The sequence below is a fragment of the Oncorhynchus kisutch genome, linkage group LG26, assembly GCF_002021735.2.
Source record: "Oncorhynchus kisutch isolate 150728-3 linkage group LG26, Okis_V2, whole genome shotgun sequence".
NCBI classification, from domain to species: Eukaryota; Metazoa; Chordata; class Actinopteri; order Salmoniformes; family Salmonidae; genus Oncorhynchus; species Oncorhynchus kisutch.
The window spans coordinates 40,818,179-40,846,116 of NC_034199.2; the positions used below are offsets into that span (position 1 = coordinate 40,818,179).

General features: G+C 43.0%; 2 protein-coding genes across 5 annotated transcripts; both read right to left on the reverse strand.

The window, feature by feature from the left end:
* LOC109870922 (ly6/PLAUR domain-containing protein 6B-like) lies at positions 1 to 27,822 on the reverse strand. 4 transcript variants are annotated; one of them, XR_004205667.1, is made up of 6 exons: positions 27,749 to 27,803; positions 3,661 to 3,787; positions 3,431 to 3,529; positions 3,076 to 3,206; positions 1,767 to 2,079; positions 1 to 1,672 (listed from the first exon to the last, which is right to left on the reverse strand). XR_004205667.1 is itself a non-coding variant. In XM_031805993.1 (6 exons), the coding sequence occupies exons 3-6, from the start codon at positions 3,761 to 3,763 to the stop codon at positions 1,882 to 1,884; spliced, it is 531 nt and encodes a 176-aa protein (XP_031661853.1). In that variant the 5' UTR covers positions 3,764 to 3,787; positions 16,513 to 16,567; positions 27,749 to 27,822; the 3' UTR covers positions 1 to 1,881. The 4 variants fall into 4 exon arrangements, 3 of the variants coding, with proteins under 3 accessions (XP_031661853.1, XP_031661852.1, XP_020317218.1); XM_031805993.1 differs by adding an exon at positions 16,513 to 16,567 and having other exon boundaries at positions 1 to 2,079; positions 27,749 to 27,822; XM_031805992.1 differs by having other exon boundaries at positions 1 to 2,079; positions 27,749 to 27,813.
* Positions 6,128 to 7,183, reverse strand: LOC109870923 (histone H3.3). Its single transcript, XM_031805994.1, has one exon. The coding sequence runs from the start codon at positions 7,095 to 7,097 to the stop codon at positions 6,687 to 6,689; it is 411 nt and encodes a 136-aa protein (XP_031661854.1). The 5' UTR covers positions 7,098 to 7,183; the 3' UTR covers positions 6,128 to 6,686.
* Positions 27,823 to 27,938: the final 116 nt, after the last annotated feature.

Sequence of the window (27,938 nt, forward strand, 5' to 3'; positions counted from 1 at the left end):
TTCATTCCTTAGGTCAACCTTTATGTTGCTGACAGAGGAAGTCATAATATCCCTTATCTCTCACAACTTTATGGCAATGAACATTTTTGCATATAACTGACCAGACATTGCATGTTTTTATGTATAATTAAATGTCACATTCCATCTTAGTGCTTGTTTGTCAGATTTCCAGTTCTAAGATCAGATGTGATAAAACCTCTTCAGAACATGACGCAGAAACAGGGCCAGTACAAAGCCTGGTGTTGCGTGTCTGCCTCACATGCTAGGATCCATATAAAGGTTATGATGCGCACCATATGATCAAAGACATGGGTGTTCTGCAATGTTACTGATAAATGTAGTCTCTAGATTTAAAGAGATAATACATCTGGTAAATGTAGTCTCTAGATTTAAAGAGATAATACTACTGGTAAATGTAGTTTCTAGATTTAAAGAGATAATAGATCTGGTAAATGTAGTCTCTAGATTTAAAGAGATAATACCTCTGGTAAATGTAGTCTCTAGATTTAAAGAGATAATACCTCTGGTAAATGTAGTCTCTAAATTTAAAGAGATAATACTACTGGTAAATGTAGTCTCTAGATTTAAAGAGATAATACATCTGGTAAATGTAGTCTCTAGATTTAAAGAGATAATACCTCTGGTAAATGTAGTCTCTAGATTTTAAGAGATAATACATCTGGTAAATGTAGTCTCTAAATTTAAAGAGATAATACCTCTGGTAAATGTAGTCTCTAAATTTAAAGATGATCTAATCTGGTAAATGTAACACTGTAATTTCATTAAGGTATGTTATTGTGTAAAGCAACATATACAGAATTTTACATTTTTACTAAATCACATTCTTTCCATTTTATTTTAGTTATGTTATATAAAGTTATGTTATACAAAAATACAAGCAACAATATTTCGTAACATTCATGTGCAAAATGTATCTTATTTGTGACATACTGTGGATCAAGTATTCATAAATTGACTTTGACAGAGCTAAGCTCCAGATTCCATTTCTTTCATTGATCGTTTCCCAGAATTCTCCCTAATCCAAAGGGTATGGGGCATGCTGTTCCTGCCTGTGTTCAGTCAGTTAATTTCTTCTTCCTGGTCCATGAGGAATCCCAAACATTGAACACCTGATTAGCATTGCCAGGACCACCATCAGTGGTCATTGGTAAACCAAGCATCAGGCATTATGACACTGCTGTAGTCCTTTGTGATTGATCGATCCATGTGACATCTTTATCACAGATTACCATCAGACTTGTAAAAACACACATCCTCCATGTGGTCAGGTCCAGTCTCGTCCCCTCTATAGGGACCTAGTCTGAGGAACATGTTGGTCTGGTCCAGTCTATAGGGACCTGGTCAGAGGGACATGTTGGTCTGGTCCAGTCTGGTCCCCCTCTATAGGGACCTGGTCAGAGGGACATGTTGGTCCGGTCCAGTCTGGTCCCCCTCTATAGGGACCTGGTCAGAGGGACATGTTGGTCTGGTCCAGTCTGGTCCCCTCTATAGGGACCTGGTCAGAGGGACATGTTGGTCCGGTCCAGTCTGGTCCCCTCTATAGGGACCTGGTCTGAGGAACATGCTGGTCCCGTCCAGTCTGGTCCCCTCTATAGGGACCTGGTCAGAGGGACATGTTGGTCTGGTCCAGTCTGGTCCCCTCTATAGGGACCTGGTCTGAGGGACATGTTGGTCTGGTCCAGTCTATAGGGACCTGGTCAGAGGGACATGTTGGTCTGGTCCAGTCTGGTCCCCTCTATAGGGACCAGGTCTGAGGGACATGTTGGTCTGGTCCAGTCTGGTCCCCTCTATAGGGACCTGGTCTGAGGGACATTTTGGTCTGGTCCCCTCTATAGGGACCTGGTCTGAGGGACAGTAGTTTCACAGTAGGACCAGCCTGGTCAGCCCCAGGCCCAGAGTGGGCAGTAATGTCAGCCAGCAGCAGCTCCACGTCGTCCTAACAGGAGTCTGGGATGGGGCTGAGCTGTAGGCCTGCTGCCTCATGGCAAACACAGCATTGGTGTGGTTGGTAGGGACCTCCACGTTGCAGATCATACCCTCACAGCATGACACACACTCCTACATTAGGAGAACAAGGACAGGGAGAGGAGAGAAGAGAGAGTGGAGGAGTGTGTGACAACAAATTCAAAACACAAGGGCAGCAATAATGGCAAATACTTTTTAGATGATTCTACAAATGAGACTGAATAGATAAGGGTTAGTGATTTACTGTGTGTGTGGCGGGGTTTAGGTGATTTACTGTGTGTGTGGAGGGGTTTAGGTGATTTACTGTGTGTGTGGTGGGGTTTAGGTGATTTACTGTGTGTGTGGAGGGGTTTAGGTGATTTACTGTGTGTGTGGAGGGGTTTAGGTGATTTACTGTGTGTGTGGAGGGGTTTAGGTGATTTACTATGTGTGTGGAGGGGTTTAGGTGATTTACTGTGTGTGTGGAGGGGTTTAGGTGATTTACTGTGTGTGTGGAGGGGTTTAGGTGATTTACTGTGTGTGTGGAGGGGTTTAGGTGATTTACTGTGTGTGTGGAGGGGTTTAGGTGATTTACTGTGTGTGTGGAGGGGTTTAGGTGATTTACTGTGTGTGTGTGTGTAATAGTATAGCTTCCGTCCCTCTCCTCGCCCCTACCTGGGCTCGAATCAGGAACCCTCTGCACACATCAACAACTAACCTCCCACGAAGCATTGTTACCCATCGCTCCACAAAAGCCGGGGCCCTTGCAGAGCAAGGGGAACAACTACTTCAAGGTCTCAGAGCGAGTGACGTCACCGATTGAAATGGCAGGGTAGCCTAGTGGTTAGAGCGTTGGACTAGTAACCGGAAGGTTGCAAGTTCAAACCCCCGAGCTGACAAGGTACAAATCTGTCATTCTGCCCCTGAACAGACAGTTAACCCACTGTTCCTAGGCTGTCATTGAAAATAAGAATTTGTTCTTAACTGACTTGCCTAGTTAAATAAAGGTTAAAAAAACTAAACAAAAAACACTATTAGCGTGCACCACCGCTAACTAGCTAGCCATCTCACACCGGTTACATGTGGAGGGGTTTAGGTGTATGGACTTACAGTGTGACCCGTGTCACTGTGGTGTCTACAGCCAGACGTATGACACTCCTCACGAGTAGCACACTTCTTGGTCACAAACTTGGTCTTGCCGTGACTGGTGAAATGGTGCACTGTCATACAGAACTGGCTATCTGAGAAAAGGATGACCAATAAATATACATGACTCAACTGGTTAGCTGGTTTTGTCGTGCATTGGCTATAACTGCATAATCATAAGCTATTATAATAGTGTAACAGCAATGACAACAATGGTCATTTTAAGTACTGGTTAGCCCCATCAGTAATGCCAATGAGAAACAATAAAGACATGCATAATATCTGACATTATCATTGTGTAACAACAGAGGGAACTCACTCGGTGGACACCACTTGTCCTCAGCCCAGCGGTTGCAGGTGTAGTTGTCCACAGCTCTCTCACAGGTGAAGCACTTGAAGCTCTTAGGGAACGGAGTGGCTGTAAGGAGATGTTTTCACACATATTCCTCCTGTTCAAACTTCTCTTTTGATGGATATAAATGTTACTTCAGGTAGTTGACGTCATTGTTGAAGAAATTACATCATTTCAACCAGTAAGCAGAAACGCACCTTCCACGGGAGGTTTGACATTGTAGAAGTTGATGCGATGAGATTTAACCTGGTCACACATTTCCACCATTGCCAGGAGATAGAGAGCGGTGGTCAATGACATCTTCACAGTCCCTCTAGCAGTAACCTTCAACACAGACACAGAATCAGGATGGCTCTATAGTCAGGGATTCTAGTTAGTCATATTTGTGAAGCATTGGATGTGATCTAGAACCAGGAGGGGCGGAAATAGAGACGAAGAGAGTAAGGGGTGACTAGAAGGAGTAGTTCATATCGAGACAAACATAAATAAAGAACAGTTGACCCTCTCTGGGACATTGAGAAGGTGGATTACCACGGTATTGAATAAGTCAATGGTGAGGAGTCAAGCCTCTGAGCTGAAGGGTAGGACTCCAGAGAGCTATTGAATGGCTCTGTTCTTTATCAGGTCTCGGGCCCTCCAGCCTCTGAACCTTGACCTCTGGTCAGGTAACCTGCGTTACAGGTGAGTGGTGCGGAGTAATCAGAGAGATCCGGAGAAACGGCTCAGGGAGCACACTGGCTCACTGGGATCCGCAGAGTCCGTAGAGGGGATAAAAAGACGATTCCCTCCCTGTATAGCTGATATTTGAGCAGGCAATGGAGAGTAGTCTACAGGCCCTCATAGGGACCTCTGGGGCCACTTATGAGAGGAGCCAAGAGCGATCGACAGCTGCTCTTTTGGGACCTTTGATGAACAGAGCAAACAGGCTGAATCTTGGCTGAACATGTTGTTATATGTTGTTAATATCACATTATTATTATCAAATTTGTAATCAATTATCATTAATGTAATGGTAGTTGTAAGTAGCAAAGGCAGGCAAAACAGAAGAGTGGAGAGGTCAAAACACAAAGCAGTTTCAGCTGAACACGAGCCTTGTGTCACGTTAAATACTAGCAGCAGATTATTGGGATTCTGCTAACATTAAAATGACAAATTGGAGGCATTTGAACATAGAGAAAGTCTAGCAGAACATTATTGGGATTCTGATAACATTATGTTGAAATGCCTCCAATTTGTCATCTTAGATCAAAGAGACAAGTCTTTTAGAGACAGAAGTGTCTGCAGGGAGTTGGTCGCAGGATGAACCCCAAGGCACATGATTCAAATATCCAATAAGTTGATTAAATCAACCAAAGGAATTGATTCTACACTGTCTCAAGTCACCATCTTTAGGCTCTCTCTCATCTCCAACTGTCCTCAGTCCCAGACTAGAAATTCACTCTCAAAGGAGAAATGCGAAAGGAGTCAGAATTGAGAAAACACACCTTTTGGCATTTCCAAATCACAAGCGGTTGAGTCATCACTCTAAAATGATTACTTAATAACTATAACATTATGGAACTATATTGCAATGCCTTTAAAGTTCGAAAATGCTGACAGTCCGTCATGTATTATTTGTCAAGTAACGATGCCAATGAAAAACAAGATAAAACAAAGCACTATTTTCCCAGAGGCGATAATCATTGAGTTTTCAGACGACACCCATTTCCTCCTCCTTCCTGGTGGTGCAATAGAGGCTGGTGTTGATTCAATCACTTCCTGTGGCCGACACCTCAATAACAAATAGACCCAAGTCACCCAAAAAACGATTACCATTTTATAACCATTCTACAACACAGACAGTTTCTTTCAGGTTAGCATAGAGCAGAGTTTCTTAATTAAAGTATGGGTTGCGACCCACTTGTCAATGGTTCGTCGCGACGTAAATGTATAAATATTTCATTTCTGCAGTTTTGTTGAAGATCACTGCGCGACCCACACGCTGCAGCGCTGTCGTTCAAGCCACTGACTTGTTTTATTTTTTTATAATTATTATTATTATTATTTTTTTTTTTTTGTGTAACATCCATTTATTACCACATATGAGAAATATGGAAATTACAAACATTGTTTTATTTAAACATCTTAACATTTCAAATTCCAATTAAGAAACAAAAATGATTTTAATCAAAAGGGTGACACAACCTGAGAAGCAAAGGGGGAGGTCTAAATATCTGTGACCATTCCAATTACAGCTCACATAACATTAACATACATGATCACTTTACCAATTAGACTGTTTTTGGTTTGCAAGAGAGCATTGACCACCAGCTCCATAAACCTCACAACAAGGCCCCTCAGGAGTGATCACAAAGAACACTGGATTCACTATTTGTTTGCAAAAGCCTTTAAATGCTGTCTCCAATTATTTATCGCAGAAGCCAAATTTGAGAATTCAAAGACAAAGGGAAAATAGTGCCAATATAAGAGGCAATGAAATGAGAATGAACAATCTAGAATCCCCTTCGACAGCTAAAACAAATCACAAGCTTCAACACCTGTAGAAACGATAGCTTACGTCAATTTTGTTTTCTGTACAAAATTTTATTTGAATCCAGCTCCATTTCATTCACAAATCTTTTATCCACTATGAAAAATGTGCGTAAGCATAAAAAATAATTACCCATGATAATGATCAATATTGTAATAAACAATTGCTCCAGAGATGTTTTTGAATTGTATACAATTTGCTGTGCTGATCAGAATCTACACGCTCACACACAAGGGGGGCTGGACTCTCGTTCATGTGTTGCCATGAAAGATACCAGCTCAGTCTCTATTTCACTGGAAGAGTAGGGAAGGAGGAAGGGGACTAGGCCAGTTGTTCTAGCACCCTGCAGAGAAAGAGGTACTCCACTCTGCAGACAAAAACCTAACCCCATCCTCCTGCGACCACAACCTATGTCAGATTCCCTGTCTTGTTTTATCTGATCTCTCCACACGGCATCATGACAATGGAACATCTGATTTGATGGTGTGATGGTGGGGGATCTGACCAGCAACAAGCAGGTACATGCACAAAAGAGTACCCTATAATAGTCTGCTGTCGAGAGTACTAAGAAAACACCACTATACACATTATTCGTATCATAATTGTTTCTCTAAATCACTACCAACATAAGAGGAGAGGGGGAGGGAAGGGGAGGGCAGACTTGAGGGGAGGAGAGGTAAATCAGGTAGGCATCTAAGCACGCTCCCCACGGATACGACGGGCCAGCTGGATGTCTTTGGGCATGATGGTGACACGCTTGGCGTGGATGGCGCACAGGTTGGTGTCCTCAAACAGACCAACCAAGTAAGCCTCGCTGGCCTCCTGCAGGGCCCCAATGGCTGCACTCTGGAAACGCAGGTCAGTCTTGAAGTCCTGAGCAATTTCTCTCACCAGGCGCTGGAATGGCAGCTTGCGGATCAGCAGCTCAGTGGACTTCTGGTAACGACGGATCTCACGCAGGGCCACAGTACCAGGTCTGTAACGATGGGGCTTCTTGACCCCACCAGTAGAAGGGGCACTCTTGCGGGCAGCTTTGGTGGCCAGCTGCTTACGTGGGGCTTTGCCTCCAGTAGATTTACGGGCTGTCTGCTTGGTACGGGCCATGGCTCCTACAAATCACCTACACCAAAAGTGGTTAAAAAGAATGTGAGAAGTGTTTAGCTTGTCTGGCGGTCAAGCCACTGACTTGTTATTCCCACTCGCCATCACTCACCGCGGTCATGAAATGGACCCATGATAGCCATAAATTCTGACTGAGCTCAATCGTCATGAGACGCAAATACAGTGATGACTTTTTGTCTCTTTCATACAAACTTTGAGAAATAACGAGGAGTGCCCGCAATGTGTGTTGTGTGGGGAAGTGCTTAGTAATGAGTCTCTCAAAACGAACAAATTAATAAAACGACACGTCCTGACCAAACATCCTGGCACAACATGACGGTAAACCCAGGGTGATATTTCAGGACAGGGCAGAATGCTTCAGGAAACAGAGCTTCGTTTGTGGAAAAGTAAGTCAACTAGCAAGGCATTGTTGTCATTTTATAACAGGTGATAAACAGAAATAAGGGAGCACTATATCTCATCGTAGTAGATGTGAATGTCTCTTTCCAACAATCCCCTAGCCTTGTAACGTTACACAGCTAACGTTAGCCAAAGCAACCATAAGAAACAGTACAGATGAAGATAAAAAAATGATCAGGCCTACTGTACATCTTACTGTAGAAATGATCAGGCCTACTGTACATCTTACTGTAGAAATGATCAGGCCTACTGTACATCTTACTGTAGAAATGATCAGGCCTACTGTACATCTTACTGTAGAAATGATCAGGCCTACTGTACATCTTACTGTAGAAATGATCAGGCCTACTGTACATCTTACTGTAGAAATGATCATTGAAAACAAGTCTAGGTTGGAACTGTTGCTGTTACAAGTATTAATATTTATTCTGAACTGGAATAAACTGATTGAAGCAAGATGCTTTTTGAGACAAACACTCACACATTTCTGGGTTGTTCATCTGAAGCAGGAAGCGGCCTCCTGCCTGACTGAGAAAGCAGTAGATGTTCTGGTCCAGCTTGGCACCATCTACCTACGCAAGTCAGGGTTCTGAAGTACAGAAACAGTGTCATTGCTGAGCATGACCTCAGTGTTGCACTGTCTAAAACAGAGCCCAGAATAGACATGCTTGTTGAAAACTTCAGCCAGACACACACCTCTCATTAGGACTGTGTGTATGTGTGTGTTTTCTGGTCTACATTTGTGTGATGTGATCAATCAGTTTATTCCAGTTCAGAATTTAAAAAAAAAGTATTTTAACAGCAACAGTTCCAACCTAGACGTTCTATCAACAATAATGTATACAGTAAGATGTACAGTAGGCCAGATCATAAAAAAAAATCTGTACTGTTACTTAGGGTTGCACAATCAAAAAGCCTGTGTGTGTTCAGTTATTCACCTGTGTGATGTGATCAATCCGTTTATTCCAGTTCAGAATTAAATTATTTATTTTATTTTAACATCAACAGTTTCAACCTAGACAGGTATATAAGAGTGTTTTTAATGGAGAACAATAAACATGAAAATATATTTATGTTTTTTTTTTTTTTTTGAGATAAAGGCAATGAAATGTTCCGATATTTACATATAGTTGCATATTTTCCTAAGCTTGGGTCCCAGGAAAACACAGAATTTCTATTTTGGGTCCCAGGATGAAAAAGTTTAAGGACCCCTGGCATAGAGACACAGATTCAGCTGCACTGACAAGTCTTAGGATTTTTTTATTTTACAGCCAATTTTGTAGCTATTTTACAGCCAAATGAATCTAATTAAATTAGCATTGATTGCCCAACTAAGCACACAGACTGATTAGAGAAGTAGTAGGTGTAATCCTTCCTTAAAAAAACAGTTCACTATGCCAGGCGGTAAAGACAGTTCACTACGCCCTACGCCAGGCGGTGAAGACAGTTCACTACGCCAGGCAGTGAAGACAGTTCACTACGCCCTACGCCAGGCGGTGAAGACAGTTCACTACGCCAGGCGGTGAAGACAGTTCACTACGCCAGGCGGTGAAGACAGTTCACTACGCCAGGCGGTGAAGACAGTTCACTACGCCAGGCGGTGAAGACAGTTCACTACGCCCTACACCAGGCGGTGAAGACAGTTCACTACGCCAGGCGGTGAAGACAGTTCACTACGCCCTACGCCAGGCGGGGAAGACAGTTCACTACGCCAGGCGGTGAAGACAGTTCACTACGCCAGGCGGTGAAGACAGTTCACCACGCCAGGCGGTGAAGACAGTTCACTACGCCCTACACCAGGTGGTGAAGACAGTTCACTACGCCAGGCGGTGAAGACAGTTCACTACGCCAGGCGGTGAAGACAGTTCACTACGCCAGGCGGTGAAGACAGTTCACTACGCCAGGCGGTGAAGACAGTTCACTACGCCAGGTGGTGAAGACAGTTCACTACGCCCTACACCAGGCGGTGAAGACAGTTCACTACGCCAGGCGGTGAAGACAGTTCACTACGCCAGGCGGTGAAGACAGTTTACTATGCCAGGCGGTGAATATAGCCAAAATGACATGCTAATTAAAACATGAACTGTAGCCTTACCTTAGGTTCAAATTAAGTGAAACCTTATCCACGTGTATGTATCCACAGAGAAAAAGTAAGAGCCTTGTTTAACTGATCTGTCCGGTCAGGTTGAGTGTGACAAGATAGACTCCTGGTTTACTAGAAGCACTAGGAAGTCATTTAATTCCCTGCCACCCCCTCCTTAAATCAGAGTCCCAAGAGGTCAGCGACCCTCAACTTCCTGACACTGCAGCAATGTGATTGGATGACAGGTTGGGGGAACTATGGGAACAGTCACTATCTATCAGGAGTGTGTCAGCTACTCTGCCTGCCAGCCCACCTCATTACCAATCACACCACACACACACACACACACACACAGAGAGAGAGAGAGAGGGCAATTTTTTTTTTGTCCAACAAGCAGCTAAAGGCAGCCCATATAAAACATGCCTGGGAGAGAGATGAGTCATTTCATGACAAGTCATTTTCTCCTTCACAAAGCTAAGCCAGGTGGAATCATGGGAAGAGTTGACAGGTTAGTGCATCGATGTACCTGTTACTGAATCACAATCTCTAGTGTTGAACAGATAAGTCTGTTGCGGCCTCCTGTGACCGATCAGTTCAGTACTGATGCTCTGTCTCCGAAAATCTTAGCATACTGGTAAGTCATTCATCTGCTACACACTCTCCATTATGAAACACTTGAGTGGAAACAGTATAATTGATAAGACTGTTTGTGCTCTTTGGAAATGACTAGGTTCTCTCTGGTTTCAGTACGAACTACAAAACATCACCTTCCTTGAACCCTATTCCCCTCCTCCTCTATTCCCTTATTCCTCTCCTCCTTTAGGAAATCAGCAGGTCTTTCCCCTGAAGGTCACTGGGCTAAGTGTAGGAGTCTAGTTCCCATGATAAGGAAGGAAAGGAGTCTGAAATGGGAACAATCCACTTCCAAGCGTGCTCTCTGCAGGGGTCCAGACATTTTTAAGAGGGGTTTTAATCACTTCCAGAGTTCTGAGTTCCGGAGAAGATCAGCTATTTTTGGAAAACACATTCCATTGGAGCGGTGCACCTGACTGGTTTACTCAGTTAACCAACCAGCACCTGGTTCTGATAACACAGTACATGTGGGGAGAGAGGAGAACGCAGCACAGCAGCCTTTTTCCCCCCAGCTTTTATTTTAAGCCCCTCGGCTTTGCTTCACTGAGTCAGGTTGCAAATTGCCGCTGAGCATGCAAACTGCTAAGGATTTTTATTCTCCATGTGGGTTACCATGAGAAGCTCATATTGTATTTAAGGCAGTTGGCTTTCTGGTGAATTCCTCAGTATATGGCCACGGGCACACTAAAATCTTTGCAGTGTGTTGACTGTTGACCCAGGAGATATGCATGGAATAACTTTTTATAAATTATATAGTATTGCTTTTTTAAAATATCTGTGTCCATATTGTCCATGATTTTCTAGTAGATAGACAATATGGTTCAAGAAAAAAATAGCCTATTTAATGAAAAAAGCATCTAAATCAACAACAGCATTATTTTAAATTACCTCTACAACTCGTCCAGCTATTGACTTTTTTTCACAACTGCCACCAAAACACTGACATACTGACATAGTAGTAAAAACAATAAAAGTGTGTAAAAAAAACAAGGATATTTAATGCGGAAGCCTTCATATTATACACCAAATGGTATTCACTAAGTTGATGGTTTATATTTAGGATAATGATTTCCAGCTTTGCCATTCTATTTTTTATTGTTTAATTATTGTATATATTTCACGTGATAAGGTCACACAGAGGTCAAGAGATAATTACAGACACCTGTGATAATCTGAAGTACCCAAAACGGCCACTAGATGTCTTGTGATAGAGTACATAAAATCCCTTAAAGCTGCAATATGTCACTTTTTGGGCGACCCAACCAAATTCACATAGACATGAGTGTTACAGATCTGTCATTCTCATTGAACGCAATGAGAAAGCAAGCGGTAAATCTGTTCTATGTGCGCTATTTCTATGCTTCCCGTTTTTTCAAGTTTAGTTTTTGCGTACTTTAAATATGGTGCCTGGTTTACTTTAAATATGGTGCCTTGTTTACTTTAAATATGGTGCCTTGTTTACTTTAAATATGGTGCTTAGTTTACTTTACATATGATGCCTGGTTCACTGTAAATATGGTGCTTGGTTTGGTGCCTGGTTAACTTTAAATATGGTGCCTTGTTTACTTTAAATGTGGTGCTTAGTTTACTTTACATATGATGCCTGGTTCACTGTAAATATGGTGCTTGGTTTGGTGCCTGGTTTACTTTAAATATGGTGCCTTGTTTACTTTAAATATGGTGCTTAGTTTACTTTACATATGATGCCTGGTTCACTGTAAATATGGTGCCTGGTTTGGTGCCTAGTTTACTTTAAATATGGTGCTTGGTTTGGTGCCTGGTTTACTTTAAATATGGTGCCTGGTTCACTGTAAATATGGTGCTTGGTTTGGTGCCTGGTTAACTTTAAATATGGTGCCTGGTTTGGTGCCTAGTTTACTTTAAATATGGTGCCTGGTTTACTTTAAATATGGTGCCTGGTTTGGTGCCTAGTTTACTTTAAATATGGTGCCTGGTTTACTTTAAATAGCTGCTCAGTTAACTTTAAATATGATGCCTGGTTCACTGTAAATATGGTGCTTGGTTTGGTGCCCGGTTTACTTTAAATATGGTGCCTGGTTTGGTGCCTAGTTTACTTTAAATATGGTGCCTGGTTTGGTGCCTGGTTTACTGTAAATATGGGGCTTGGTTTGGTGCCTGGTTTACTTTAAATATGATGCCTGGTTTGGTGCCTGGTTTACGTTAAATATGGTGCCTGATTTACTTTAAATATGGTGCCTGGTTTACTTTAAATTTGATGCCTGGTTTGGTGCCTAGTTTACTTTAAATTTGGTGCCTAGTTTACTTTAAATATGGTGCCTGGTTTGGTGCCTAGTTTACTTTAAATACGGTGCCCGGTTTACTTTAAATATGGTGCCTGGTTTGGTGCCTAGTTTACTTTAAATATGGTGCCTGGTTTACTTTAAATAGCTGCTCAGTTAACTTTAAATATGATGCCTGGTTCACTGTAAATATGGTGCTTGGTTTGGTGCCTGGTTTACTTTAAATATGGTGCCTGGTTTGGTGCCTAGTTTACTTTAAATATGGTGCTTGGTTTGGTGCCTGGTTTACTTTAAATATGATGCCTGGTTTGGTGCCTGGTTTACGTTAAATATGGTGCCTGGTTTACTTTAAATATGGTGCCTGGTTTACTTTAAATATGGTGCCTGGTTTACTTTAAATATGGTTTGGTTTACTTTAAATATGGTGCTTGGTTTACTTTAAATTTGGTGCTTGGTTTACTGTAAATATGGTGCCTGGTTTACTTTAAATATGGCGCCTGGTTTACTTTTCAGTCATGTTGGCCTCCTTGGTTTGACATCAAGCAGAGAGGGGATAGTAGAGGGAGAGAGATATTTTCACACCACTGCACAGATATGGAAGTGTACTGTATACCACTAGCAGAGGAGGCTGGTGGGAGGAGCTATAGGAAGACGGGCTCATTGTAATGGCTGGAATTGAATTGATGGTGAGGAGTCATATGTTTGATACCGTTCCATTGACTCCTTTCCAGCCATTACAATGAGCCCGTCCTCTTGTACCTCCTCCCACCAGCCTCTGCTGACCACTAGGCAGGAACACTTGGCAAGAAACTGATTCTTCAAAAAAAGAACAATAGATGTGGGTAACCGTCCCATAAGGCTGAATATAAAACACTGGAGGAGTCCAGGCCAGACCACACAGTGTTACACTTATGTAGCTGACTCACAGTGATACTATGGCAAACGTTAAACAGAGATGATAAATACCTGGTATCATTCTGTGAGAAACTAAGAATGCAAACTAAACTGTCTAAACCTAAAAGTCATGGTGTGGTTTATCCTGAGGGCAACAGCATTTTCAATTTAGTTAAGACTTACTATAAACTAGGTGGTTCGAGCCCTGAATGCTGATTGTCTGACAGTCATGGTATATCAATCAGGACGTATACCACGGGTATGACAAACCATTTATATTTACTGCTCTAATGACGTTGGTAACCAATTTATAATAGCAATAAGGCACCTCGGGTGTTTGGGGGATATGGCCAATATACCAAGGCTAAGGGCTGTATCCAAGCCCTTAGCCATTGTATATTGGCCATATACCACACCTCCTCATGCCTTATTGCTTAAATAGACCCGTACGACTGGATTTTAATAAGATATGCAGATATTTTCACAATACACATGACTCAAGACTCAATTAAATAATACTGTTTTGACTTCTAAGAATGAAGAGTCTGCTTTGATTGATTTTGATGAAGAGAACCTCCCCTGACAGTTTTTTCCCCTTCTTGTCAAGAGCAGTACGACTGGATTTAGGGGATACGTAGGGGATCTAGTTTCAGCCGTTTATTTTACACCCGCTACGTTAGGTTAATAGTGTAATGACTGTTTATGGTGGCTGTCTCAATTAAAGAGAGGTTTGTGGGAGCGGTGACTGTCTACTCAGACCAGCTACATCAAGGAAAAAACAGAGACTGCTGAGACAAAAATATTCAGGCAGCTTTACACTGAAATGTTTCAGCCATTTTCTGTATAGCGTTACACCCTACCAGTTTGGAAAGCCCTGGGCCAATCCAAATTACAGATTTACAGCTTTGTTCTTGTTAACCGTACAGAGGTAGAGAAACGGGGAGTCACGTCATGACAGGGACTGTATGTAGGTGGACACACCAGTCACTAGTGTCAGCATGGCTTGACAGCGTGGCAATGCTCAGTGACGCCTCGAGGGTTGTGGGTTCCTCAATGGACACGGAATACAATGTGCGTCCCTATTTTTAGCTGCAGCTGATTGTGGGGGAGGAAAATGGGAGAAAGGCTTGAGTCATGGATTCAGAGGTGTTGTAGAACAGGATGTTGGTAACAAGCTGCTGATTCAGGGACAGTTCTGCCTTTTTTTGAACACAACCTATACAATAGCTATATTTTCTTATACCCTTTTTGGTTGTGACCTTACCCACTGTCTGCCTTGTGACTAGAGACAGTGAAATGGGGGGTGGTGGGGGGAGTTCTGGCTGCATCAGGTCTGCAGAAAGAGAGACAGCTTCCATCGGTACCTTCCTGACCTGGCACAAAAAAACATCACCTCTATAGAGAGAAACCATCACCTCTATAGAGAGAAACCATCACGTCTATAGAGAGAAACCATCACCTCTACAGAGAGAAACCATCACCTCTACAGAGAGAAACCATCACGTCTATAGAGAGAAACCATAACCTCTACAGAGAGAAACCATCACCTCTACAGAGAGAAATCATCACGTCTATAGAGAGAAATCATCACGTCTATAGAGAGAAATCATCACGTCTAGAGAGAAATCATCACATCTATAGAGAGAAACAATCACCTCTACAGAGAGAAACCATCACCTCTATAGAGAGAAACCATCACCTCTACAGAGAGAAACCATCACGTCTATAGAGAGAAACCATCACCTCTACAGAGAGAAACCATCACCTCTACAGAGAGAAATCATCACGTCTATAGAGAGAAATCATCACGTCTATAGAGAGAAATCATCACGTCTAGAGAGAAATCATCACATCTATAGAGAGAAACAATCACCTCTACAGAGAGAAACCATCACCTCTACAGAGAGAAACCATCACCTCTACAGAGAGAAACCATCACGTCTATAGAGAGAAACCATCACCTCTACAGAGAGAAACCATCACCTCTACAGAGAGAAATCATCACGTCTATAGAGAGAAATCATCACGTCTATAGAGAGAAATCATCACGTCTATAGAGAGAAACCATCACCTCTACAGAGAGAAACCATCACCTCTACAGAGAGAAACCATCACGTCTATAGAGAGAAACCATCACGTCTACAGAGAGAAACCATCACGTCTACAGAGAGAAAACATCACGTCTATAGAGAGAAATCATCACGTCTATTGGAGAAACCATCACGTCTACAGAGAGAAACCATCACCTCTACAGAGAGAAACCATCACCTCTACAGAGAGAAATCATCACGTCTATAGAGAGAAATCATCACGTCTATAGAGAGAAATCATCACGTCTATAGAGAGAAACCATCACCTCTACAGAGAGAAACCATCACCTCTACAGAGAGAAACCATCACGTCTATAGAGAGAAACCATCACGTCTACAGAGAGAAACCATCACGTCTACAGAGAGAAAACATCACGTCTATAGAGAGAAATCATCACGTCTATTGGAGAAACCATCACGTCTACAGAGAGAAACCATCACGTCAAGAGAGAAACCATCACGTCTAGAGAGAAACCATCACGTCTAGAGAGAGAAACCATCACGTCTACAGAGAGAAAACATAACGTCTATAGAGAGAAACCATCACGTCAATAGAGAGAAACCATCACGTCTACAGAGAGAAACCATCACGTCTATTGGAGAAACCATCACGTCTATTTTGAGAAACCATCACGTCTACAGAGAGAAACCATCACGTCTTGAGAGAGAAACCATCGCTGAGAAGTGCTGCCGACAAGAATGTGTTGGCTTTTAGAATCCCCTATTAGGAAGTAGAGAGAGGGGCTCGGGTTACTGTGTGTGTGTATGTATCTGTGTGTGTGTGTGTGTGTGTGTATGGAGAGCAGCAGACTCGTTGAGCCTGTCGCAAAGACTCAAAGAGATGCACATTTTCCCTCCCTGTATCATTTCCCTGGAAGGCATTCCAATAATGCCAATAGTTATACAAGTTGACCTATAGGATACAATCACAAACAAATAAAACATGTTGCAGAATGCCCAGAAGGACAACAGAGATGAGACGCAGAGTGAGGAACATCAACGTAAGGAGCATGCCAACCTAGAAATAACAGAATTACCTGAGATATCCTGATACAATCTTCAGTCAGAGTGTTTCTCTCAGGCTTCAGTCTTCTTTTACATAAAAAGAGAAGGAGAGGTGGTGAGAAAAATATCCCCAGTCTTCTCCCGACACTGTCTGCTCTAAACAAGTTCCTGTCTCTGTTCTCGTCTTCTCCCGACACTGTCTGCTCTAAACAAGTTCCTGTCTCTGTTCTCGTCTTCTCCCGACACTGACGCTTCACTGTGGATCATCCTCCATTACAGGAAGTGACTGAGGGACAGGTCACTGCTCTTTCACAAACCCCTCAGGCCTAAGCGCCTATAAAACCCAAGGGTCCTTTACTTCAGCCTTTACTGCTCTTTTGTGTGTGGGTCATTCTCCCTCTTGTTTGACAATACCAGGCAGTCAGAGCACAGGCAGGCACAGGGGTTGTAAAGCACTCTGGCTCTGTAGACAACCCTCTGATCAACACCAGGGTCTTAGTGATGGCCATTGTGAGCTACAGGGCCAGAGGTCTCACCTACTGTGGATGGCCTAGCAAGTCTAGACTAGAGGTTGACCTCCCTTCGGGAGGCCTATAGCCTGGGCTGAACGCTTTTAATAATGACTATTTGAGGAACAACTTGCAGAGGGATTGTCTACATTTTAAAGCAAGTCAGGAAATTGCATTAAAAATACCTTAGCATTATGGGAATCACTATAGATGCTGTTCTAACAGAACACCTGTATTTTCTTCATTTGCTATGTGCTCACTAAAGTTTAGCCATCAGATTAGTCGGCAATATGCAGGTTAAACTAGGTTGGTTCACATGACTGGGCTCCCGAGCGGCGCAGCGGTCTAAGGCACTGCATCTCAGTGCTAGAGCTGTCACTACAGACCCTGGTTTGATTCCGGGCTGTATCACGACGTGATTGGGAATCCCATAGGATGGTGCACAATTGTGTTAGGGTTTGGCCGGGGGTAGGCCGTCATTGTAAATAACAATTTGTTCTCAACGGACTTGCCTAGTAAAGGTAAAAAAATAACTGGTCTCATTTAGGGAATATCCTGAAGACAGAGGATTACTGTAAACAAAGCCAGTAAAGTGTGAAAAAGGACTTAAGAGAATAGCTAGGAGTAAAGCAATCCTCTAGCTTCAAAGGCTGCTCAGAAATCTATGGTATGTCTGTGGTCGGTCAGTCAAAAATGCTGTTGGGAAGAATGTGAACTTTCATCTTTCTTTTTTGAACTTTTTCTCTCTAAAATCAGATTATGTCAGTCAAGATCTCATCTATAGTTCTCTCTGAAGGCTTTGAAATGCTAATAAAACAAACACAGAGCCTAAACTAATCCAGGTGGATGGAGTTTACTGTGTTTTTACTGCCTGGTAATGGCCATATAAAAGCTACCCTAAGTGTTCTGCGCGAGATTCTTTCCAACACAACTTTAACACAACCATCCGATTAGAGTCAACCATTAGCTAGGATAAAGTATTTATTTGGCCATTTTAAAGCATGATGTTCATCAGTTTTGACATATAGTTAGACATTTCTCAACTTTGCCTTTGACTATGAAGGCTGATACTAAAACTGTGTGTTACATACATCACATGTTATATTTAAGCAATAAGGTACGAGGGGGTGTGGTATATGGCCAATATACCATGGTTAAGGGTTGTTCTTATTCACGACGCAACGCAGAGTGCCTGGATACAGCCCGTAGCCGTGGTATAATGGCCATATACCACAAACCCCTGAGGTGCCTTATTGCTATTATAAACGGGTTACTAACTTAATTAGAGCTGTAAAAATAAATGTTTTGTCATGCCCATGGTATACGGTCTGATATACCACGGCTGTCAGCCAATCAGCATTCAGGGCTTGAACCACCCAGTTTATAATTAAGCAATAAGGCACGAGGGGGTGTGTTATATGGCCAATATACCATGGCCAAGTGCTGTTCTTATTCATGACAACGCAGAGTGCCTGGATACAGCCCTTAGCCGTGGTATATTGACCATATACCACAAACCCCCAAGGTGCCTTATTGCTATTATAAACTGGTTACCAACGAAATTAGTAAAAGGTACTTGTTGTCATACCCGTGGTATATGGTCTAATATACCACGGCTTCCAGCCAATCAGCATTCAGGGCTCGAACCACTCGGTTTATAGTCGGTAGTTTCCTGTCCTACATGGTGCACTACATTGTTTTACAATGACAACAAAAACATGGCGGGAGATGAAAAGACTGGGGGAATCACCTTGGTACTAAATTTGTGCGAGTCCATTCATTTAACCTAGAAAATGGCTTATTGGCGTGCCAGAGTCAGCCCTCTCATTAAACACAGCCCCAGGGGGAACAGGTCGACGGTACAGTCTCAAACCAACACTTAAAGCTACCTTGCCTTCCCCCTGGCCATTTCAGGTGGGTATACAGTGATACAGTGGAGGACGTGAGGTGATGTATTGAGGTCATAAATTGGCGAGGGTAATGTGTGGTTGTTATCTGACCTCGTCCTTTCATGCCTCAGTGAGAGGCGAGGGGTGGAGCAGAGCAAAGGGGAGGATCCTGATTGTTTGCCCCTATAGGTTTGTTTTCCTGCATGCTGAATCTTGGGTCATGCTGGTTCTGAAGGACGTTCCAGAAAAAGAGCGGCAAAGAAAACACCCATCTACTGTTAAGTGATTCATTCCGGTTGCATCATGTTAAAGATGATGTCACGTTCTAGACAAGAGCCAAACATGGCAGCTTCTAGTTGTGCTGTCGACAGTGCAGAAACTCCATCTTATGTGGAATATATTGGCAATGGAATAATTTGTGTAGCTCTCAAAGACATTCTAAATGGGGATATTGAAGACAGAAATGCAACATTGTTGCATTTGAATAAATTGTCTGGCATTAGCCTAATAAACGTCTAGCAGTCTCATTCAATGGGCAAAGATTAGGAAATGGTTTGAAGACGCATAAAACGAATCTGACTATGACCGAGGGTGAATTTAATTCACTTATCCCTCAAAGTGAAGTGAGAAGAGAGATACTTTTCAGGAGGAGGAGCAAGGCATATAAACAGGTTCATCCCTTTCAGATGCCTGACCATGCTTCAGATGCCTGACAATGCTTCAGATGCCTGACCATGCTTCAAATGCCTGACAATGCTTCAGATGCTTGACAATGCTTCAGATGCCTGACCATGCTTCAGATGCCTGACCATGCTTCAGATGCCTGCCCATGCTTCAGATGCCTGCCCATGCTTCAGATGCCTGACCATGCTTCAGATGCCTGACCATGCTTCAGATGCCTGACCATGCTTCAGATGATTGACAATGCTTCAGATGCCTGACAATGCTTCAGATGCCTGACCATGCTTCAGATGCATGACCATGCTTCAGATGCCTGACCATGCTTCAGATGCCTGACCATGCTTCAGATGCCTGACCATGCTTCAGATGCCTGACCATGCTTCAGATGCCTGACCATGCTTCAGATGCCTGACAATGCTTCAGATGCCTGACCATGCTTCAGATGCCTGACAATGCTTCAGATGCCTGACAATGCTAACAGAATGACGGTTTGTGCTGTATGTGCCGTCATTCTTTCACCAAACTTTGCATCTCGACTGTTCTTCAAGTAAAGGTTCTTCAGTGGAAATTGTTAAAAGTAGTCCTTGCGCATAGAGTTTAACTTTGCAATCATTGATTTTTGTTTGACATGCATTTTAAAGTGAGTCTCAGCATCACTGTGGAATTACCCATCTAACATTTCATTATGTTCTCTGAAATAGTCAGTCAACTTTTCCTTGTGCATCGTTTTCAACTGGAGAAATGTCTAAAGTAATTGCCAATCCAACATGCTTTAGGATTACTTGAGTAATGTGTATCCCAGCCTAGCTGATTGTCAAACAGTAGCCTACACAGCCCAGAGTTTACCCAAATCCAGTACACACACCACTAATCTGCACACTCCGAATCCAGGAAACACACCACTAATCTGCACACTCCGAATCCAGGAAACACACCACTAATCTGCACACTCCGAATCCAGGAAACACACCACTAATCTGCATACTAAGAAAAACAAACTTTTGTCCAGTAGCCAAATTAAAGCTTGTCAAATAGAGTTTATAGAGCTCGTTTAAGAAGGGAAATGTACTGAAATTATTCAGCATTGTAGACTCTTACAGTACCCTGATGTCTAGATTAAATACAACTTTAAGCATTTGTGCCATTTGCTCCATGACATCAAGGCATCACGACACCATCATCACCTTTACTCTCCTTCTCAAGACAGTGCTTCCTCCAGAGAACTGTCCTTTGTCATTATACAGGTGTGAGAGAGACTAGACCGGGTCATTACACAGGGGCGAGAGACCAGGGTCAGTTTAATTGACCGTCTGATTCTGCCCCTCTGCATCCCCTTACAGCTTCTTAACCCCCCCCCCCCCCACCGCCGCTCCTACCCTACTCCTCAGGTTCCAGCCCGTTAGGTCCAGGAGAAGGGAGATACTCCAACACAAGGACTGTCTTTGTATCACCCCACTCTGCCAGGAAATTGAAAACGCTTTTGCCGTTGAGCCCGCAGAGTGGAGAGGACATGGTCCTAGAAAATCACCTGAGCCGTCTCAGGTATCGTTGTGATGTCCACTGATATCCAAGATGGCGTAGCAGTCAGACGTCTTTGTCCTGGTCTTGTCCCCGTGTCCCATGTATATATCTTTTGTATGTTTTTTCTTCGCATGTCTTTTAAAAATATTTTTCCTAAACCGCAACTTCAATATGCTCTCCTGTAACCCGCCTCACCCAATGTGGTACGGATCTGCTATTTTCTAAAGTATTTTTCTTTACTTTCGAACCGGATTCCCCCAACAGAAGCTAGCCAGCTAACTAGCTACTAGCTAGTAGTCAGCTAACCACTGCTAGCGGTCATCAGCTAACCTCTAGCTCGGAAATCTCTTGCCAGTTTGCACAACGCGATTCGAACCAGAGCTTACCAGACTTATTTTCTCTCCATACCCCCGGATTCCTACCTCAAGCTCTGAACCTTTTCACCTGGATCATTGCAGCTAGCTAGCTGCAATCCGAGTTGCTACTCCTGGCTAACGTCTCTGTCCTGAAGCAAGCACCAATTAGCCTGGAGCTAGCCCATGCTAGGCCCATCTCCTGGCTAGCTGAAGAGGTCCATCAGCCACTCCTTGGGCTACAATACCTATTTTGGACCCCTTTTACTACACGAAGCCCTGCTAATCCATCACGACTGGACTACCAACGTAATCTGCCCGAGGGTTATTTTTGCAACAGGCCCCTCCGTCGCGACGTCCCCTGAATGCCCATCTGCTAGCCTGCTAGCTGCGGCCCGCTAGCTGTCTAGAGCGTATCGGACTGTTCGCTGAACGGGTCCATCGGCCAACTTCTTGGGCCACTATACCTATCCGCTATTCAATTCTCGGGCCGACTCTCTTTTCTGTATACATCAATGATGTTGCTCTTGCTGCTGGTGATTCTCTGATCCACCTCTACGCAGACGACACCATTCTGAATACTTCTGGCCCTTCTTTGGACACTGTGCTAACTAACCTCCAGATGAGCTTCAATGCCATACAACTCTCCTTCCGTGGTCTCCAACTGCTCTTAAATGCAAGTAAAACTAAATGCATGTTCTTCAACCGATCGCTGCCCGCACCTGCCTGCCCGTCCAGCATCACTACTCTGGACCGTTCTGACCTAGAATATGTGTACAACTACAAATACCTAGGTGTCTGGTTAGACTGTAAACTCTCCTTCCAGACCCACATTAAGCATCTCCAATCCAAAATTAAACAAAGCATCCTACACTCATGCTGCCAAACATACCCTATAAAACTGACTATCCTACCGATCCTCGATTTCGGCGATGTCATTTACAAAATAGCCCCTAACACTCTACTCAACAAATTGGATGCAGTCTATCACAGTGCCATTCGTTTTGTCACCAAAGCCCCATATACTACACACCACTGCGACCTGTACGCTCTTGTTGGCTGGACCTTGCTTCATACTCGTCGCCACACCCACTGGCTCCAGGTCATCTACAAGTCTTTGCAAGGTAAAGTCCCGCCTTATCTCAGTTTACTGGTCACCATAGCAGCACCCATCCGCAGAACGCGCTCCAGCAGGTATATCTCACTGGTCACCCCCAAAGCCAATTCCTCCTTTCCAATGACTGCCAATGACTGTAACGAACTGCAAAAGAGACTTATCTCCCTCACTAACTTCAAGCACCAGCTGTCAGAGCAGCTCATTTTACCTGTACATAGCCCATCTCTAAATAGCCCAGCCAACTACCTCATCCCCATACTGTATTTATGTATTTATTTTGCTCCTTTGCAGCCCAGTATATCTACTTGCACATTTATCTTCTGCACATCTATCACTCCAGTGTTTAATTGCTATATCGTAATTACCTCGCCACTATTGCCCATTTTATTGCCTTACCTCCCTTATCTTACCTCATTTGCACACACTGTATACAGTGCCTTGCGAAAGATTCGGCCCCCTTGAACTTTGCGACCTTTTGCCACATTTCAGGCTTCAAACATAAAGATATAAAACTGTATTTTTTTGTGAAGAATCAACAACAAGTGGGACACAATCAAGAAGTGGAACGATATTTATTGGATATTTCAAACTTTTTTAACAAATCAAAAACTGAAAAATTGGGCGTGCAAAATTATTCAGCCCCTTTACTTTCAGTGCAGCAAACTCTCTCCAGAAGTTCAGTGAGGATCTCTGAATGATCCAATGTTGACCTAAATGACTAATGATGATAAATACAATCCACCTGTGTGTAATCAAGTCTCCGTATAAATGCACCTGCACTGTGATAGTCTCAGAGGTCCGTTAAAAGCACAGAGAGCATCATGAAGAACAAGGAACACACCAGGCAGGTCCGAGATACTGTTGTGAAGAAGTTTAAAGCCGGATTTGGATACAAAAAGATTTCCCAAGCTTTAAACATCCCAAGGAGCACTGTGCAAGCGATAATATTGAAATGGAAGGAGTATCAGACCACTGCAAATCTACCAAGACCTGGCCGTCCCTCTAAACTTTCAGCTCATACAAGGAGAAGACTGATCAGAGATGCAGCAGATGAAACCAAAATTGAACTTTTTGGCAACAATGCAAAACGTTATGTTTGGCGTAAAAGCAACACAGCTCATCACCCTGAACACACCATCCCCACTGTCAAAAATGGTGGTGGCAGCATCATGGTTTGGGCCTGCTTTTCTTCAGCAGGGACAGGGAAGATGGTTAAAATTGATGGGAAGATGGATGGAGCCAAATACAGGACCATTCTGGAAGAACACCTGATGGAGTCTGCAAAAGACCTGAGACTGGGACGGAGATTTGTCTTCCAACAAGACAATGATCCAAAACATAAAGCAAAATCTACAATGGAATGGTTCAAAAATAAACATATCCAGGTGTTAGAATGGCCAAGTCAAAGTCCAGACCTGAATCCAATCGAGAATCTGTGGAAAGAACTGAAAACTGCTGTTCACAAATGCTCTCCATCCAACCTCACTGAGCTCGAGCTGTTTTACAAGGAGGAATGGGAAAACAATTTCAGTCTCTCGATGTGCAAAACTGATAGAGACATACCCCAAGCGACTTACAGCTGTAATCGCAGCAAAAGGTGGCGCTACAAAGTATTAACTTAAGGGGGCTGAATAATTTTGCACGCCCAATTTTTCAGTTTTTGATTTGTTAAAAAAGTTTGAAATATCCAATAAATGTCGTTCCACTTCATGATTGTGTCCCACTTGTTGTTGATTCTTCACAAAAAAATACAGTTTTATATCTTTATGTTTGAAGCCTGAAATGTGGCAAAAGGTCGCAAAGTTCAAGGGGGCCAAATACTTTCGCAAGGCACTGTATATACTTTTTTCCTACTGTATTATTGACTGTATGTTTGTTTATTCCATGATTAACTCTGTGTTGTTGTATGTGTCAAACTGCTTTGCTTTATCTTGGCCAGGTCGCAGTTGTAAATGAGATCTTGTTCTAAACTACCCTACCTGGTTAAATAAAGGTTAAATAAAAATAAATAAAATTGTCCGTAAAGCACTCTGCAGGTGAAGCCAACTGGTACAAATGGTTGAGCGCTACTAAGCTATCAGTGATGCAGCCATTAGGGGATGTATTTGATCTGAGCATCAAATCACTTCAACAGAAGGAATTCAGGCTCGGAACGAATGCTTCTCCTCCATTGGGGTTGGCTAGACGAAAAGCCAAATGTTGGCTAAATAAAGTAGCCAGCCAAACTGTTGACTCGCAAGAAGTGATCCTAATGGGTAATATACCTATAGCCCCCACAAGTGGTATGCAATACCACACTGTCTAACAGTTTTAACATAAATAAAATGGGAGCTACTGCGAGATGTAGAAAGAATAGAGACTAATGCGCATTTGTGCTGTGTCAGACTGTCACTGACAGAGGTTTCTAAGACTAAGTGGTGATCTGTCTTTTGAGCTTGGACAGTTTGATCTGACAGTGATTTCCAGGATCAGGCTTATCAATCTTAGTTTTCAATTGGTTTCAAATGGACTACCACTCCACCCATCTAAAGTTTATGGTAGTGCTGGGACGATAATAAGAAAATTATGAACACGGACCATACCGCTCACTTATTATGGACACGGACCATACCGCTCATTATTATGGACACGGACCATACAGCTCACTTATTATGGACACGGACCATACCGCTCACTTATTATGGACACGGACCATACCGCTCACTTATTATGGACACGGACCATACCGCTCACTTATTATGGACACGGACCATACCGCTCATTATTATGGACACGGACCATACCACGCACTTATTATGGACACGGACCATACCGCTCACTTATTATGGACACGGACCATACCGCTCACTTATTATGGACACGGACCATACCGCTCACTTATTATGGACACGGACCATACCACGCACTTATTATGGACACGGACCATACCACGCACTTATTATGGACACGGACCATACCGCTCACTTATTATGGACACGGACCATACCGCTCATTATTATGGACACGGACCATACCGCTCATTATTATGGACACGGACCATACCGCTCACTTATTATGGACACGGACCATACCGCTCATTATTATGGACACGGACCATACCGCTCACTTATTATGGACACGGACCATACCGCTCATTATTATGGACACGGACCATACCGCTCATTATTATGGACACGGACCATACCGCTCACTTATTATGGACACGGACCATACCGCTCACTTATTATGGACACGGACCATACAGCTCATTATTATGGACACGGACCATACCGCTCATTATTATGGACACGGACCATACCGCTCATTATTATGGACACGGACCATACAGCTCACTTATTATGGACACGGACCATACTGTGGACACGGACCATACCGCTCACTTATCACAGGAATTTAGCTGATATAATTTCATTACATAAGCAGCCTATACTAGAGAAATGTGAAGTTTGATATGGGTTATTGTTAAATGGGACAATTGATGGTTACAACCATAGTAGTAGATACAAGTAGTTGTAGTTTGTTATAAACATATCGTTCTATTTATAGTTAGCATATCAATTCAAGTAATTTATCTCAATATGGATTTTTGTCCATATTGCGCAGCTCTAGTGTGTGGTACAGTTCATGTCCAACCATTTATCAGCTACCTATGAACCACTGCCGTAATGTGTGAAACCCAGCATATAGCTGTAGTAAACAATGTAGTAAACTATAGCCTAATTATTCTTAAGAAGTACACTTCTTTGGAAAGATTACTGCCCTGTGGTTCTCGCCCCAGCATAGGCAGCCAACTGTACTTCATTGAGACCACACATATACTAGGCACACTTGATCTGGCACGCCCAACTAGGAGGAGAGGTAGGCTACTTAACTTGAAGCAGTGAACTCTGAGAGTGTGTGAATAATGCAACAAAGACGTGCTTTAATTACAATAGATAGGCCTAGGCTAACGCATACAAATAAAAAGACAACCCTTTCTCAATAATCGTCAGGACAACGAAAATATTTTCATCCCAAAGTCTGATCTGACCACCTGCTCCCAACCACAGCATTATTATGGACACGGACCATACCGCTCATTATTATGGACACGGACCATACCGCTCACTTATTACAGCACGGACCATTTTTGTGTGCCCAAAATGTTCAATTGATTTGAAATGAATAACTATGACTTACAGTATGTTGGGTCTGTCTTTACATCAGATACCCCCATCTTTGCCTTGGAAAAACTAATTTTGTATCACAGCATTCCTACTGCGGTGGTTGCCTTGGAAAAACTAATTTTGTATCACAGCATTCCTACTGCGGTGGTTGCCTTGGAAAAAATAATTTTGTATCACAGCATTCCTACTGCAGTGGTTGCCTTGAGAAAGCTGATTTCGTATCACAGCACTATGGTCAGCGCTTGCGAGATCCACTGATCAGCTGTCAGTGATGGTATGGCATCGGGCTTCAGGATTAGCTTCCTGGCAAGATCAGTCGAATGTTCTGCCCAACTTTGCTCTACATGTGCACTGCACACGCGTGCCATGATCGTAATTTTCAGTGCAGCTTGTCCACCCAAAATGAAAAGCAGTCATTGCCGTCGGATGTCTTCATTCTTCGGAAAATAGTATAATGTTACATTAAGACTATGGCATCCAATCACGACACAGTGTGCTTTTTCCGGGCATTTCGGTAAGTAGCTTGCTAACTAAAAGTCACAACCCAGATGAAAAGGGGTTAGTTACCAGTATCGTTCTGCCACGTTCTGCATGAGCTGTCTTACAGTTTGTAAACAAAGCCATATGATGAGCACATGTGATGACGGTTTTAAGGCGTGACATTTAATTTAGATAAGATTATAAGACGCTACCATTGGTGTATAACATTTCTGCCTTAACGTAACGTTGAATAAAGCCAGACGTAATGTCTGCCTCCTGAATCCAAGTGTTTGACATGCTGAGGGGGTAACTTTATGTCCAACTTTGTTAATGTACCAACTACAGTCATTTTTCATACTTGGGTCAACCTACTATGAAGTGGTTTCATGCAAATATCATCCAATTTGGATGAAAAATAGGATTTTCATTGTTCGGAATAAAGTCAGTTTTAGAGGCACTGGCGGTAACAGGCCGACATTTAATTTTAAGTGTCAGTAGATCAATTTAAGTACTTCTGTAAAACTGACCAGTCAAACCGAAATATTGACTCACCCAGTCACCGAAATATAAACTTTTCATGTGCATTGACTCACTCAGCACCATCAGTTTCGAAGAGGAACTATTCAGTTGGGTGGAGTCTCTCTCTCTGGTTTAATAGGCTGTTTAATTGGACCGTTCAAACCTTCAGTGACACAGAAGAGCAGGCTATTGGGCCATTGCCCCAGTCAGTCTGCCTCTACCT